At 46.1% G+C, this 17042-nt stretch overlaps 1 protein-coding gene across 1 annotated transcript in view; it reads left to right on the plus strand.

The window, feature by feature from the left end:
* The window catches only part of LOC126542978 (uncharacterized), a 107002-nt gene that overhangs the window by 71182 nt on the left and 18778 nt on the right, over positions 1-17042 (plus strand). Inside the window, exons 2-3 of the mRNA XM_050190109.2 lie at positions 6945-7070; positions 8327-8441. Of these exons, the coding sequence (XP_050046066.1) occupies positions 6945-7070; positions 8327-8441 (241 nt within the window). The remainder of the gene's footprint in view (positions 1-6944; positions 7071-8326; positions 8442-17042) is intronic.

The raw sequence follows: 17042 nt of genomic DNA on the forward strand, positions 1-17042 counted from the left end.
ACACACTAAGCAGTCGTGCGATGCTGCACCGACTCAAATTTTTGTATCTCATCCTGCATAATAAGGTACATGTGGATTCTAACACCTATATTTCCTATAACACATCCAGAGAAACCCGTCACAAGCATCACCTAACACTCCAAGAATATTCTTGCACTAACAATACATTCGCCTTTTCGTTCTTCCCGCGAGCAGTTCGCGATTGGAATGCTTTAGCCCAGACGGTAGTCGCTCAGCCCACTGTTGACAAATTTGTTGAAATTGTTGGCGCAACAGTACTGTCAACCACTACTAAATGATGTTATCAACATTGTCTTTATCATTGTATTAATTACCAAATGTTTTTGGAAATGTGTGATGTGAAATGATGTATGATGCTATCAATTGTATAACCATATGCTTATCCTTCTTCCTTTTTGTCTCTTTGCAAAACATTATACGTAATTGAAATAAGCTCTTTGTGCGGTGTGTTTTTGCCATACTTATTGCTGTTAACATAGCTCCATGAAACTCTACTCTTGCCAAGTGCCCTTTTGTATTCTTATGTAAATGCCTGTACTACTATGTCTACAGACCTTTCTAACCCACTCCTGTAAAAATCCCTGATGGGATTGACAGTATCACAAAATAAATATAAAAATAAAATAAAAAAAAGCGGCCGAAATGGACAGTCCACTAGGTGGGCCCTTACAGAATAGCCCCCTGCTCATGCACGGTGCGTGAAGTCTGCGCATTTGAAGTCTGAGCGAGACGGAGCACGTAGACAATCCCAGCGAATTAAAACCTGCGTTCGCTCTTTTTCAGCGAGTTTGTACGTCGCACTGCTTTTATCCTTTTTCTCGCTGCTCGTACTTCCACAAAACAAAACTGCAAAGCAGCCCATATTTTAAAGCTTTTTGTATATGAAATACTCGTATATATTAGCTGCAAGACCGTCTAAATATAATGTAGCTTCCTATTTATTCCTGAAAAAAGAAAGAAAGCATTTATAGCTGCAGTACATTACTGCATACTCGGTTCCAGTGCTCAGACAGCGCGCTGTAACTGTTAGTTGCGTCTTTTTGTCTGTCCGGACAGCCAATTGGTGTCTAATTTCACGAAACTATTTTCGCCGTAACGGATCCAGGCCTTGCATACTTAATGAAGCAGAACAAAATTAGGCAGAAAATGCATCCCTTGCATGTTGTGCATGTAAGCGAAGCTTTCTTAGCTTCGGAGAACTGTGCATTTAAACACAACACGTGGTACGTGTTGCACCGTTCTCCAAACGGGAAGAAAGAGTGTTCTGCAGTCTCTTTCGTATACGTCTGATGACGTCAGTTACATCTTTAATTCACGCTCGTTAATTGTTCAGGGTACCTTTTTCTGCGAAACGCAGCAGCTCTAGCTAATGCCGAAAGACCCCGTGCTGACGATTTCAGCAGAAGCAGCTCGCACGTAAGTATGCCTCATTTGAAAGACGGTTCGAAGCTACCACGCAGCGAGTGCTCGACGTATGTAGCGACATGCACCTTTTGCCGATCACCGCCGTGCAAAGAAGTTCGTGCATCTCCGATGCTGCGCCGTGCAGCGCAGTCGTGATCGGCTCCCATCCGCGGCAGCGACGGGGCACGTCGCGGGCGAAGCTGCGGCCGGTGATTACGGCTCGCCGATCACTGCTTTCACCGCTTCACGCGCCCAATGGCCGCGTCACGTGGGCATGCCCTCCTTCGCGGCGACGGCTGCTCGCCGACAGCCAGGTCTGTCAGGTACAGCAGCCTCGGAAGCACACGCGGTGGTCGGTCATGAACTCCCCGAGACGATCGTCGGTGGGTGAGCCCTTCTCTAGGACAGTCGTTATATGCGCGCGTTCGATGACTCCGCCCGTCCGAGCCCTCGTTTTTCTGACTCTCCCTCGCACGTACACGAGACGTCCCCAACGACGCTTCGAGGACTGGCTGCGATCTGCAGCGAATCCTCGCATAGGTGTGTCCTGAAGGCAGTGGTTCTGACAAACAATTGGTCGTCACGCATTTCCTGGTTCGCCTATAGCTCATTCTGGAACCCCCTCTTGGGCAAGTCTTTGTTGTTGTTGATGTTGTTGTTTCTGATGCAGCAGGCTGCATATAAAAACAGCCGTGTCAGAAAAAAATACATAACAATGCAGATTGCGTTACATTTGCCTTATCATGAAAACGCTTTAGATGCTTATGCGTCACTCGCTGTCTATACGAACGTTGGTAAATGCAGTGCTGCGCGTAGAAAGAATGGGGACAAAAATTTACTCGCCATTTCGGCCCTGCAAAAGTGGGTGTTTAGCGAAGCTGTTTAAAACCACCACAGCAACCACCACTACAACAATGGTATAGTAAAGATAATTTAGAGTAATTGTAGCAATGCGAGTAATGATAATTTTGACAGCACGCCGCCGCCCATAGCGGTGCTGCAACACCATTGAGATCAGTTGCTAGACTGTTTCTTTCATGTACGAAAGGCAAGGGGACGTCACCGCGGCAGCTTGCGCAGCATTCACCGGGAAACGCGTGCGGGGAGCGCTGCGTGCGTTGCGCTGTCATCAAGAGCGTCTTCTCATCAATTATGTGGTTCGGATGCTTGTTTTGAGCTTGTTGCTTATTGAAGCGCGTGCTGTTCTGCATGAGTGCCCAAAGCCTTACGGGGCTACGAGCTCCAGGCCTGCACTGCCACCGGGATCCGCCCCCGTCCTTTGCTAACGGACACGAAAAATGCCGGCCACCGAGAGGCTAACAGCTTCGCTGTAAAATGTTGTTAATGGTAGAGGCCGCATTCTCGCTGAACCTTCGACAAGTTACTCCAACAAGAGAGAGAAGAGAGAGGGCGCGTGCCGAAACACTTTCTCAGACCTCGACAGAAGGCGAGCATGGTGAGAGGGGAGAGCGACAGCCTGAGCGCGCGCCAACGGATGAGTCACCAACCTCCTCGATGACGTTCCGTGGCCGCGGCCGAAAACGTGGGAAATGTCGAGAAGATTCCCAGGCTTTGTTCATGCCATGGGAGCACGACTCCCTCAGAAAGTTCGAAAAACGCCGGCGGAGGCGATAATAGCGCCGTGCTGGAACCAGGGGATCAGATCGCGCCGGTGAAGAGATGTGACGCGTAGCCGATCGTCTGCAGAAGATTCCCCGGCAAGCTAGCCGACGAGTTCCCCGGGCGTCTGCATTTCCGGAAGTCCCTTCTTCGACATTTGCCTCAAGTTAAGTCGAGGACGTCTGGCTCAAGACCAGCACTGGTGAATACCAGTGGACATTTGGTACTCCTATTCATTCTGTACTGAACATGTCGCAAATATGCAGCCTTAGAACAGAGAGATGATGATGACATAGAGGTAATGAACGAAATCGTAACGAGGCTGGCTTCAGAGGCAGCAATTGAAGTGGGAGGCAAGGCACGAAGGCAACCAGTAGGCAAGCTCTTTGAAATAACAAAGGATCTGATAAAGAAACGACAAAGAATGAAAGTGTCCAACTCACGAGATAAGATAGAACTACCGGAACTGTCAAAACTGATCAACAAAGATATATTGAGTGATATTCGAAATTATAACGTGAGAAAGACTGAAGAAGCCGTAAAAAATGGACGCAGCCTGAAATTAGTGAGAAGGAAACTTCGCATAGGACAAACCAAAATGCACAAACCAAATAAACAGGGTATTATCATCAGCAATCTCTAAGTCATAGTAAAAGCAGCATAATAATTCTATACTGACCTGTACAGTACCCATAGGACTCAGGAGAACTCCATTCGAAACAGTGATGAGCAGCATACAAAAACTCCTCCTATAACTAGCGATGAGGTCAGAAGGGCCTTGCAAGACATGAAACGGGGAAAACCAGCAGGAGAAGATGGAATAACAGTAGCTTTAATCAAAGATGAAGGAGACGTAATGCTTGGAAAGCTGGCGGCTCCCTATAGGAAGTGTCTATCGACTGCAAGGGCCACAGGAAACTGGAAGAATGCAAACATTATACTAATCCACAAAAAGGGAGACGTTAAAGAAGTGAAAGAATATAGGCACATTAGGTTACTCCCAGTATTATATAAAATATTTACCAAAATGATCTCCAATAGAATAAAGCAACACTGGACTTTAGTCAACCAAGGGAACAGGCAGGTTTCAAGAAGGGATACTCTAGAATGGATCACATTCATGTCATTAATCAGGTAATCGAGAAATTCGTAAAGTACAATAAGCCTTTCTATATAGCTTTCATAGATTACGAAAAGGCATTTCATTCAGTAGAGATACCAGCAGTCATAGAGGCATTGCGTAATCAAGGAGTACAGACCGCTTACGTAAATACCCTAGAAAATATCTACAGAGATTCCACAGCCACCTTAATTCTACACAAGTAAAGTAGAAAGATACCTATAAAGAAAGGGGTCAGACAAGGAGACACAATCTCTCCAGTGCTATTCACTGTGTGCTTAGAAGAAGTATTCAAGCTATTAAACTGGCAAGCCTTATGAGTAAAGATCGACGGCGAATACCTCAACAACCTTCGGTTTGCCGATGACATTGTTCTATTCAACAACAATGCAGACGAGTTACAACAAATGATTCAGGGCCTTAACAGGGAGAGTGTAAGAGTGGGACTGAAGATTAATATGCAGAAGACAAAGATAATGATAAATAACCTGGCAAGGGAACAAGAGTTCAAGATCGCAAGTCAGCCTCTAGAGTCTGTGGAGGAGTACGTTTACCTAGGCCAATTAATCACAGGGAACCCTGGTCATGAGAAGGAAATTCATAGAAGAATAAAAGTGGGTTGGATCACATACGGCAGACATTGTCAGCTCCTGATTGGAAGCTTACCGTTATCATTGAAAAGGAAGGTATACAATCAGTGCATTTTGCCGGTGCTTACATATGGGGCAGAGACTTGGAGAATGACAAAGAAGCTTGAGAACAAGTGAAGGGCCGCTCAAAGAGCGATGGAACGAACATTGCTTGGCATAACGTTAAGAGACAGAAAGAGAGCGGTTTGGATCAGAGAGCAAACGGGTATAGACGATATTCTAATTGACATCAAGAGAAAAAAAAATGGAGCTGGGCAGGTCATGTAATGCGCAGATTAGATAACCGTTGGACCATTGGGGTTACAGAATGGGTACCAAGAGAAGGGAATTAAGCGCAGTAGAGGACGGCAGAAGACTAGGTGGTGCGACGAAATTAGGAAATTTGCGGGTGCTAGGTGGAATCGGTTGGCGCAGGACAGGTGTAATTGGAGATCACAGGGAGAGGCCTTCGTCCTGCAGTGGCATAAATTAGGCTGCTGCTGCTGCTGATGATGATGATGTTGTTGTTGTTGTTGTCGCTGCTGTTGTTGATGATGATGATGATGGTGGTGGTGGTGTTGATGATGATGACGACGACGATGATGATGATGGTGATGATGATGATGAACGTGTCGAACTCTTATTGCCTGTCGTTAATTATTTACCAGAGTTTTGATAATACGAATCTGAATTGCATTGGAATGTGCCTATAGTGTGCGCATATTCATCTAACCGCCTTATTTGAAGAATATATTTCGTTGAGTTTTGACAACTCTGGGCTCTGAACTCGATCTTTTGACCACAACCGGCGTTCGCTGGCGCACCAGAAGGCTCTTATTAATTGTCCGTGCTTTCGTGGGGTTATTTTTGGAATCTGATAAGTCGGCTTTGGAATTTTGCCCGTCGTTGGCGCCTCGTTTACGGGGTATTTGACAATAGCCGATAATAGTTTTTGTCCCTATCTTGTGCCTTTCTTCCTCCGTGTTCGATCGCTGGGCTAATGTCGGAGAAATGCGATGAATGTTTTGTTTTGTTTCATTTTCGTTGATTCTTGAGCCAAGGTTCGGGCCCTAAAAAAAGTTGGATTATTTAACCATTTTGTCCGTGTTTCCGCTTTTTCACATTCACTGCACCGTGACAACATGTAAACAGATAACTATACCGTAACGAAGTGTATAACGATATGAGTACAGTCTAGCCCGGTTATAACGAAGCCACTTATAGCGAAATAGCGGTTATAACGAAGGGATTTCAATTTCCCTTTCCCATCTTTGCATTTTCAATACATTTTGGGTCCGGTTTTAACGAAGTAAATAAGAGCGCGTCAGTGGATATTACGAAGACATTTAATACAAACCGAAAAATAATCTGTCAATCAACACATTTTTGCGTCGTTGAGGTGATTTTTTCCGCGAAAATAAGAGCAAAATTCGGCTGACGGCGTCCTTTCATGGCGTCGTCTGCTCTCCCGCGGAGCGAGAGGTTGCTTCACTGCATCGCATGGCAGCATCGATGCAGCATGCAGCTTTGGGATTCCGCTAGCGACTTGAACCTTGTGCCTGCGGGTCTAAGCCACATGAACTTCGTTTTCGCCGACGAAGACCTTGTTGCCACCGAGGACTTCACCACTGAAGAAGTTGCCGGGAGTGTCATGGAAGAGACCTTGGCGGACAGCGCCTCCGACAGCGAATGCGACGATGCTAGTTGTGCCCCTACGCCGGTCACCTCCGCAGCGGCCATCGCAGCTGTTGACACGCTACGGATGTACCTCGGGAGTCCGGAGTTCGACCAGATCTTTGGTTCGAAGTTGGATGGTATCGAAGCCGCAATCCTGAAGTCCGCACTCGCGAAACGTGTTCAGGGGACGCTGGACCACTTCTTTCAGCGGCAATAAATCGGTATGCCCATGTTAGCATATTTTTTTCATCGTCCACATATAACGAAATAGCGGATATAGCGAAGTGATTTCCGATTTCCGCAGACTTCGTTATAACCGGGCTAGACTGTATATAGATTAGCTTACCACAGTAACAAAAAACAAGTGAATGCCGAAATTGTATAAAATATGCGTGTATTTCCTTTGCGGCTCTTTTGTTTTATATTTCTTTCTTCTTCCTTCACCAGTGTTACTCATTGCCGTGTTCGCGCAGCTCCGACGATGTCCGGGCGTCCCTGGATTTCTTGGACCAAGTGATCGCTGAGTACAACGGCAATGCCGCGGAGAACGCCGCGGTGATGCCCGCTCCTGCCGAGGAGGACGCCACCGTCGCCAAGGGGTGAGCGGGGAGGCATCGCGCTTTGAGCGGGGCTGCCGCACGGCAACGCGGGCTTCTCGCACAACCGGTGTGGAGTGTAACGACGATGCTGTCCCGTATTTTGTGCTTTGTGTTCGTGTGGCGGACGCCTTCCGTTCTTTTCTCTTGTAAGTTTGTTGCGGCGGAGAGATTGAGGTAGAGATCACCTTGGGCTATATTCCACGTGCTTATGTTCTACGGAAAGAAATGAATAATAATAATAATAATAATAATAATAATAATAATTCGAAATATGATTATCAAAATAACCATGACCAAGACATCGATACCGTGATGTGAAGTTCACTCTTTAATAGAGTGCGATTTATTCCCAAAGCATAAACCAACTTCGTCAGCCACTATAAGCTTGAGTGATAGAGCCACGAAAAACGCGAAACTCCCTTGCTGTGCGTGTCACGTGTGCACTCTGGGTGGCAATGTTCTCTTTCGGCCCGGGAACCACTTTCGAGTGTGCGAGGAACGACCGAGCCAGCGGACACAACGCCCGCCGATGGAATCAGACCGGGGGCCGGACGCTACAGCAAGCGCACGCAAGACGCATTCTCGAGTCTTGCATGAAAACGGTACCTCATGCTGTCCTTGGAAATGAATATGTGCAATCAGCGCCTGTACCAGTACCAACTTAGGTTGATTAGGTTTAGAGGATAACGTAGAACGTTTAGATAACGTTTAGAGATAACGTAGGTGGGCAGATGAGATTAAGAAGTTTGCAGGGACGACATGGCCACAATTAGTACATGACCGGGGTTGTTGGAGAAGTATGAGAGAGGCCTTTGCCCTGCAGTGGGCGTAACCAGGCTGACCATGATAACGTAGAAAATTCACGCAACGAGCGATGGAGCGGAAAATGATAGGTGTAACAGACCGGACTAGACATGAAACAAATAATGAGCGATTGTATGCCTGACATACTTCTTGAGATTGACAGGGAGATGCGAAGCTGGGCGCATAACGCAAAGGGACGGAAAAGGCGGCCGATGGCAGGAGCCAGCGGTGTTGCACTGAAGTGACGTTGTGCCCTCCATCTTCCTTTAGGCAGCAGACAGGGTCAACCAGAACCTAAGGGCACGAAAGCGAAAGCAAACGATAAGGATGGGACAAGCACGCGCGGGTAGTACACATGCTTCTCGGTGAACTGTGTGCGTTTGTGCTCAGTCTCGGCTGTGCCTTGGCCCGAGCACGTTTGTCATTGCCGTGCCTCTGTCTCCTTGCTTCAGCGGACCGGACGACCGCCCTGCTCCTGCTGCCTCCGACGAGAGACCCGACGTGCCGCCGCCGCCGCCGCACGAGCGCTTCTCCGTCAACCTGGTCATCGTGAACGACGTCGTTAAGGTTAGTGGCCCGGCGATGGCGACCGCGAACCGTTGCGTATACGTTGGCGTGCGTCGAAGAAACGGCATTTCAGAACGATCGAGGCAAATTGTCCGTGCGTGCGGTTGCTTCACTCCGTGAGATGCGCTTGGACTGTGCCATATCAAACGTGGAGTCTATCGCGGTAATCCACTCGCTGCGCGAACAACGTGAATTGTATGTGTTGCTCCTGTGATTCATGTGTGTCCTTCTTCCTCTTGCTCTTCTTTGTTTCCCCGCTTTCTTTCTTGACTTTTTAGTATTACTTGGCGAGGAGCTCTGTCAGTCAGCCCGACTCAAGAACGAAGTGAAATTATGAAAGGAAGAAAAGCTGGCCGAACGTTTATAGCCTTAGAATAAAATTATTATTAATATTATTATTGATACGAAAACGCACGTACAATGCACAGAGAGGGAAATGGGGAAGAAGCAGGCTGGCAACTGCCACCGAGGGGGGCACAAAGCCTGCCTATTCATTAGGAATTGAGGAGGATATAAAAGGAAGTTGACGAAGAAAGGAAGCAAATAAAGCAGCTGAAAGAAAGAAACAGCAGCATGACAGGCTACGAAGACTAAAGTAAAGCAACGAGAAAGAATAGAGCGCGCAAGTATGGACAAAACGAAAAAGAAGAAAAGCGCAGGTCGCAGTAATTACAAAATACGGTAAAAATATAGAAACAAAATGAGAAAAAAAAGGAAATCTCGTCCCTCACACAATTGGGAAGCCAAATCTTGTAGGAAAGTAAGCCGGGTGCGATACAAGCCGGTCGAGAAGCAACGGCAACGATTGAGGGTCGTACACTGCAGGCCAAGTATAGGCCCTTAGGTATAGCAACGTGCTCCGCGCTAGGAAAGCAGGGCATTTCTCGTGGTTCCCGCGTTACGCTTGAACGCCTTATATTTGATTAAAGGTCAACTCTTCTGAAGCATTCATACAGAAGGAAAGGACAGATTTCCATTACTCAAGTAATGTTGCGCAACAAAAAACGACGCGGACGTAGGAGAAGAAGACACACCAAGCGTCTTCTTCTCTTACGTCCGTGTCGTTTTTTGTTTCGCAATATTATTTGAGTAATCTTTTACCAACTTGCCCGGAATGCGGCTCTCATAAACAAAGGTTTTCGTTGCGGGACTTACTTTTGGCGGTTAAACCGTTCGATATAACCCATTAAAGTTCTCAAGCCAGCCGTTATTTCGGCCCGTAAGATCCGTAGGTTCCCGAATAACATGGCTTACCAGCAGGCCCAGCGACGCAGTGTGTATACTTAAATTTAAGACACAAATTTAACACAGCTTGCCAATTAGACGTGTGCCATTAAGACTGTTGTATAAAATGAGAAACTCCGCACTGAATAGCGAATCTTGTAAGAAGGTGGGTATGTCAGGTAAGAATTATTTGCTAGATTTACCGATGGCAGTATTAAGCCTTTAGCAAAAGGGATCTCAGGAGAAAGAATGTCCGCTGGCACAAGTAAGCCTGAGTAAATCAAGGGCCATAAATCAAATTTTACGTGTACGAGGTTGAAGTTATTCAGTAAAATAAGTAAAGAATTTGTTGCGCAAAGGCCACTGAGTTCGGCACTTGGAAAACATCTTGAAGCAATGTATGACAAGGCGTCACAGCTCACTACACACTCGTGCGCACGCATTTATTTCACCTGCAGCCAGCAACTTGCTGACTGTGACGCCATTACACCTGGGGCCGAATTCACAAAGCTGTTCGTTCGTGAGTGCGCTTTGTCATTGGCTATGTCCGGCGTCAGGATGGGCTGGCATTTGCTCTTGTGAACAGTTCTAGCGTAAGCGCCTTGTGGTGAATACTCCTAATTGTGCGAATATGCTTACCGTGAGCTAGTGATTCTGAGTCCCCACGAGATACATCGAGTGAGTCTGAATATCCGAGTCCTATAGCGAGTCCGTGATTCCATGAGTCTCAAGGAGCCAGAGCTAATCATTCTGTGAGTACGAGTGAAAATACGTGAGTCTGAGTCCAAGTGAATCTGGCAGGGACTAATTTCTGATGAATATTAGTGCGCCGTAAGATAAATATTAAGAACTGAAATTTGGGCTAACTGATATCGACTCATAGTGGTTTCTCAGCCGCCAAGCAGATAATAAGAAATGAGGACGGACAACGGTGGTGCTCCGTAACTGAAAGACTTTATTAAAACGACGCAAATAAATAGCTTCGATAACCGCTCACCCCATAGTCAAGCAGGCACAGAAAACATTACAAAGATTGAAAAAAGCGCACACAGCAGCGCTTTTCACCTGCCTTCCAAGAGATCTATCTCCTGTAGCGCACATTACCACTCAAGAGAAACTCGTGCAATCATCTGAGTTTTTAAAGACATGGCACGCTTCCGTAACTTCTCGAGCAGCATTGGCGCCGAAACAGCCTAGCTGCGATGTTGAACAGCAAGCAGCCGCAGTTCACACAGTGATCAGCCAAGTGCTTGATGAGCCGAGCCACGATTACGAGGCGGACAGCACGCTACGGGAGATTGGACGAGCACGGCTCACAAACCGTTGAAGCGGAAAGGAGAAACGACGAAGGTGTCGGAACAAGGATATTAAACAAGTTATAGAAGCACGTAAAGGCACATATGGGGATCACCTAATGGGATCGCACGAAGAAGCAGTGCTGCCCGGATGGAACGAGTACCTCAAAAAGAAAAGCGCGGCGAGTAAACTAATGCAAGAAAAAAAATAAACGTGTAGGTGAACGTTGAGTGCGTGACATTCGCAGACGAGCTATAAAGACGCGCCGAAAAGCACCAGCTAAACATGCGCGAACCGTCATACTGTATGAAGGCCTGCGTTGCTGCATGTAAGAAGGGTTTATTGGCGATAAATTCGGCAAAACAGGAACAGTAGTCTCAGCTCAGGCATATCCAACAGCCGGAGGAGCCGCAGAGTACAAAAGTTACAGTATAAAGCTTCAACTGGGAAAAATCCGAAGAAAGTGTCCCTGATAATACGGAAGAAGTAGACGCGCTGAAATCCCAACAGAGCTGATCAAGCCCAAGGAGCAGGACGCAGCTGACAAGCAGCATCGAGCAAGTCATTAACACAAAATAAAAATTAGGTTTTGGGCTATTACTTGGCAAAATTGCGATTTGATTATGAGGCACGCCGAAGTGGGGAACTCCGAATTAATTTTGGCCACCGGGGAACTCTTTAACGTTCACCCAATGCATGGTATACACGGACGTTCTCGTATTTCATCCCCAATGACCTTCCGGGGTTTTATCCCGCTCGGTCTTGGCAGCGCTACGTCAAAGCCACTACGCCACCACGGTGGTTTAAGTCAAGCAATGAGAATTCTAATTGGGTGGCGACAAAGCAGGATGAATCTAATCTACTAGATAGCCAAACCAGATACGGGTCGTGTTAGACAAATTACAGCAGTGTCGGCAATATACTAGCTGTCCGAAGTGTCAACAAGAATGAAAGATAACGAAGGACTTTACGGGAACAGCAATCACTTATGTTGAGGGCATGTTAGTCGTAAGTGTGTTTGCGATGGCAATTGTACGCACCCTCTAAGCGCGTTCGCGCCGTCCGGGCTGCCGTCAGCTTCCGACCTTGTCAGGCGCGACGGCCTGGCCGACAACGCGCGTAGAGTGCACAGCCACGGCGTCTCGGCGTACTAGAGTTTCCGTACTAGAGTTTCCGTACTAAAGTTTCTGGCATACTAGAGTTTCCGAGCAAAGTTACGGGGAGGAAACGCGGGCTCTATAGTGTCTGCACGGTAGATGCCGTGCATGCCAGCGTGGTAATGATTTGCCACGGCATTACGCGGCAGTACATGGATTTGACTAACTTGCGTCCTTCTGACTTGAAACGACTCTGTGACTTTGCAATACGATCATTTTCGAGAATCCATATCGTTATTAGGGCATCGATTCACAATGATTACGCATTGCGCAGGCTCTATATTTGCATTGATGTGTTTGGAAAATAATGCGCACTTGGAAATTTCGAAAAGTAAAGCGTTATAAATAACGTGACAAGAAAACTTGACATCCGCAAGATCGAGCATTAGACAATTCCATGTGCTAACCATATTATTATGCATGCACTCATGGCAGATGAACGATCGTAGCGCCAGAGCTCACTCCAGTTATTTTTGCATGAAACTCTGCGGACCGGAGTACGCACGCGCTCGCACCTGGCGTGCTCCAGACGAGGCATGCTGACGAGACCGGTGCTGCTGCTGGTGCGCGGACGTGTTGTCACGTGGCAGTTCCTTTCTTTTTTCTTTTTGACAGGCATCCTTTTTTACCGAAAGAAAGCACCACACACGACCTAGGTTTCCTCAAACACCGTCATCGGTCATTTTTAGACACCCTCCACAACTTTTGCATTTATATCTTATCCACAACATAGGTGAATGAAGAAATAAGTATTTAAGCTTAAATAAGTAGCTATATTGCAAAAAAGAAAACGGAAATGGTCATTGCCGTCAACATCATTGATCGCCATTCGCGTAAAGTCCTCGGTTATTTTGTAATAATATGTGACACTTAGGACAGCGGATGTTTGTCACTGCTATAAACTTAGAGAGAAAAGAAAGAAAACAGGGATGTTAACCAGAAAAGCAGTTTCAATTGGGCGCGCTAACGCACACCGACGCGGTGGACCGAGAGCTGTTCGGTGCCTCTTGAAACTTCGTTGATCTGCAGTGCTATTTTGGCTGAGGATCGGGTGGTTTCAGGTGTCTCACTAGCCTTGCTGTAGCCCCAGGTTTATTAGGATTCCTTGCGTCAGCCGTCTTAAGCTGATGTCGACCAATTCTTCTGGCCAGGCGCGATCCGCCTGGCCAGCATCCCTGACAGCTAAAGAATTGCCCGTAGATTTATTTTTTCGCAGTGGCGACAGCACCATTCCTGTTGCGCTTGTGCCTACCAATGGAGGTTCCATCAGGCTTACCAACCCACAAGCGGTCCAGAAGGAACTTAAGACCATGTCCAACCACTTCCAGACTGTCACTGACGTGCGAGCGTTCGGACGGGGAAGTATAGTGTGTCGGTGACCCGATGAGACCTGTGTTGCTCTTCATCTACTTCAAAATTCAAATGCACTTCATTCGCTTTCAACCCAGTGAGTGCTTTTATCCCGCCTCACCTTGCGTGCACCAAGATTCTTATACAGGGCGTAGACTCCCGCTTAAGTCCAACTGAAACCCTGGACAAGCTCTCCGCAGCAGGCGTCATTGCTATTTACCGTTGCAATCGGCTTGCACATAACGAGAGGATTCCGAGTGAATCAGTAATTGCAACGTTTGTGGGCACATCCTGTCCGCCAGAAATAAGGTTGTGACCTCTTGTGTTTTGTGTAGAACCACTCGCGTCGCGTCTAATCCAATGTCAGAATTGTTGGAGATCCGGGCACAGTGCAGGAGGATGTAAGTCGAGCTTGCTTTGCCGAACCTGCGGAGATGGTCATCCTTCAAGTGAATCCTCTGCACAATCTCAAAATGGGGGAAGACACCCAGCAGACTATTCGAACTAGTCAGCTCACGCTCAAGAAACACAAATTCATGAAATAATCGACCGCCGTCGCTGCTCCCGAAGAGGTGCAATTGCAGTTATTAAAGACAGGGCCTTCGGATACTTTGGTGTTACAGCGCGCAACACACCAAGCATGGATCTTAATCTCTCGGAAGCAATTGACTCTGCTGTGGAAAGAGTGATGGTTAAAGCTACGTATAAATTGATATACAGCCTATCAGATTGCTTAGCGCAAATAATTTCCATTCAATTGATACAAATAATGCAGGCCACTAAGATAGCGATGCAGTCCTCATTATCTAATACCACACCTCGAATGCCTAGCAACGAGGTAGAGACGGCTCCTACATTTGTAGATCAGTCGACAGAAACTACTCCGCTAGTCAAACCAGGCGAGGATGATCCCTTTTATTCAGACACCGTTAGTGTCGCAGATATGGAACTTGACACTCGAGCTCCCAAACGCATGGGATCACCAATATCTACGATTATGAAACCAAAATAAAAAAAAAAGTCAACCATCTCCCATGATTAAAAGAAGTATTCTAAATGCGGCAGTTGCCGCTGCTGTGCGATCAACACCATTGGACAGTTGAAAGTACTGCAGTGGAACTGTCGCTCTATACTCTCAGCTTTAACAGATTTATCTTGCCTATCTAATCAACTTTATCCACATGTCATAGTTCTTCAAGATACTTGGCTTTCACCACAGAAAACTTTTCATATGAAAGGTTTTCGGTCTTGCCGATTAGATCAATACTCGTGAGGTGGAGGATTACTGATACTTTTTTCCAGTAAAATTTGTCACACGGCAAAGTTCTTTTTTTCAAACCATGGACTCTGAATGAGAAATTTTGGCAATAGATGTAAGTCCTCCAGGGTATCATCCATTTTCAATTATAAATGCTTATTTCCCCACCGGTGTGCAAAGTACGCGTCAATTTAATAGGGCTGTGGCTGCTTGTAAAAAAGAAATTTTCTTTGCAGGGGATTTTAATTCGCATCACATGTCGTGGGGGCTAAAAACAGATTTGTGTGGTAAGGGACTATTGGAGTGGACTATTGATAGTCACCTTTCATGTCAGAACACAGGACAAGTAACATTTGCGAGTGGACACTTTCGTTCGTTGTTAGATTTAACATTTTGTAGCGTTGGTATAAGTGTTTCGTCGTGGTTAGCGGTTGACTCAGCAACCAACAGTGATCATCTTCCTGTGTCATTCGAAATCATATGTCCAATAACATCTTTAGAATACCAGGCATGTACGCTAGTCCACCATACGAAATTTAAGACTTCCTTGCGTTCAGCCGTTTCGAAACTTCCCAATACCAATGATAAGGAAATCTCTTCAACCATTTGCTCAATTCTAGAAGGTTCCCGGAAGCAAGCTGAATTTATTATTCCTTCGGATAAACGCAGCGCGCGCTTGTTGCTGGTAGAATGATGAGTGTACGTGGGACTATAGAAAAAGAAAAGCCGCTTGGAAAATGATTCGGCATAATCAGTGCCCGACAAATTGGAACAATTATCAGTTTCACGCTAGTGTATTTAAGCTTACTGTTAATCGACCCAAAGATGAATATGATATTAGGCGTTACGTTTATCTATCAAACTCAAAAAATGAGCGTGCTCTATTCCCATTTCTTCGTGCTAGGAAGGTGCTGCCAACGCCCTTAGCATTAGACCCGATTGTTCTGACCCCGCAAGAATTGAGCGCCTGCTTAGAAAAGATTGCCAAAGGCTTAGAAAAGCAATATACAGCCCGGCTTCGGGCTATTCATTTTCCATTAGATCCTTCTTGTGTCTTCACTCCGATTTCCCTATATTTGAGCTATATGAGACTGCACTATGCTTCCCGAATACAGCCCCTGGCCCTGACGGAGTCACAAATGCAATGTTAAAAATATTGTTACACGAATCGCCTAACGTTCTTTTAGACATGGTAAATTGATCAATTAAAAATGCTTGTATTCCGTTTAATTGAAGCTTGCCAAAGTAATATTGATGCTCAAGAAACAAGGAGGAGTTTATGTACTGGAGAACGTTACACCCATTGCACTTACATCAAACGTAGTAAAATTAATTGAGAGGCTTCTTCACCTTCGTATCATCAAATTTATTACTGATAATTACATTGTTAGTCCCTGTCAGATTGGTTTCAGGACCGTCTGCTCCATCTGGCTTGCCCACGTCGACTTAGAAAGCCGAATACAACTCGCTTGACGCCATAAGGAATGCGCTGTCTTAGTGACGCTCGATATCGCTAAACCATGCGATACCGTGGAGCACACTGCATTGATAAATCGGTTAACACCCTGTGCTGTTCCTGGGTATATAGTAGCTCGGATTCACTCGTTTTTAGGTGAAAAAGAATTCTATTGCTACAAAAGTGGCTTTTCTTCTTCTAGGTATAAACAAACGAGAGACGCACCGCAAGGCTCAGTCCTTTCCCCGGTGTTTTTTAATATTCTCATGAGCACACTTCCCTGTCATCAAGAAGGAACAACTTATGTTTATGCAGACGATATTGCGTTTTTCGCATCTGCAAACGACATCCACACGCTATGCCAACGACTGCAAAGTTACCTTTGTGCTCTGGTGAGGTGGTCAGATGTTAATCACTTTATACTCAATCCCAGAAAATGTGCTGTTCCCGTTTTTCCGATACGTGACATAGTGCACATTTCATTGTCTTAGCCCCTTCAAGTCATACCACAGGTGGAATCTGTTAAATACCTCGGAATGATTAATAACGCTTCTCTCAATTGGCGCCCACATATAGATCATGTGACTGGAAAAGGTAACCGTGCAATTGGCCTATTGCGTAGGCTGAGCAGTTATCGAATAGGATTGAGAACAGATACACTCCTAATGATATATCGTACGCACGTACGCCCTGTATTAGAATTTGGTTGCGTGCTCTCCTCTGGAGCTCCAGCCTACAAGTCCCGTCCTCTAATCCTCTTAGAAAGAGAAGCATTACGTTTGTGTTTAGGTCTTCCTAAATTTGTTGCAAATTCTGTTCTTTATCTAGAATCCCGTGTTCTCCCTCTTTCGTGCAGGTTC

The sequence above is a fragment of the Dermacentor andersoni genome, chromosome 2, assembly GCF_023375885.2.
Source record: "Dermacentor andersoni chromosome 2, qqDerAnde1_hic_scaffold, whole genome shotgun sequence".
Taxonomy (NCBI): Eukaryota; Metazoa; Arthropoda; class Arachnida; order Ixodida; family Ixodidae; genus Dermacentor; species Dermacentor andersoni.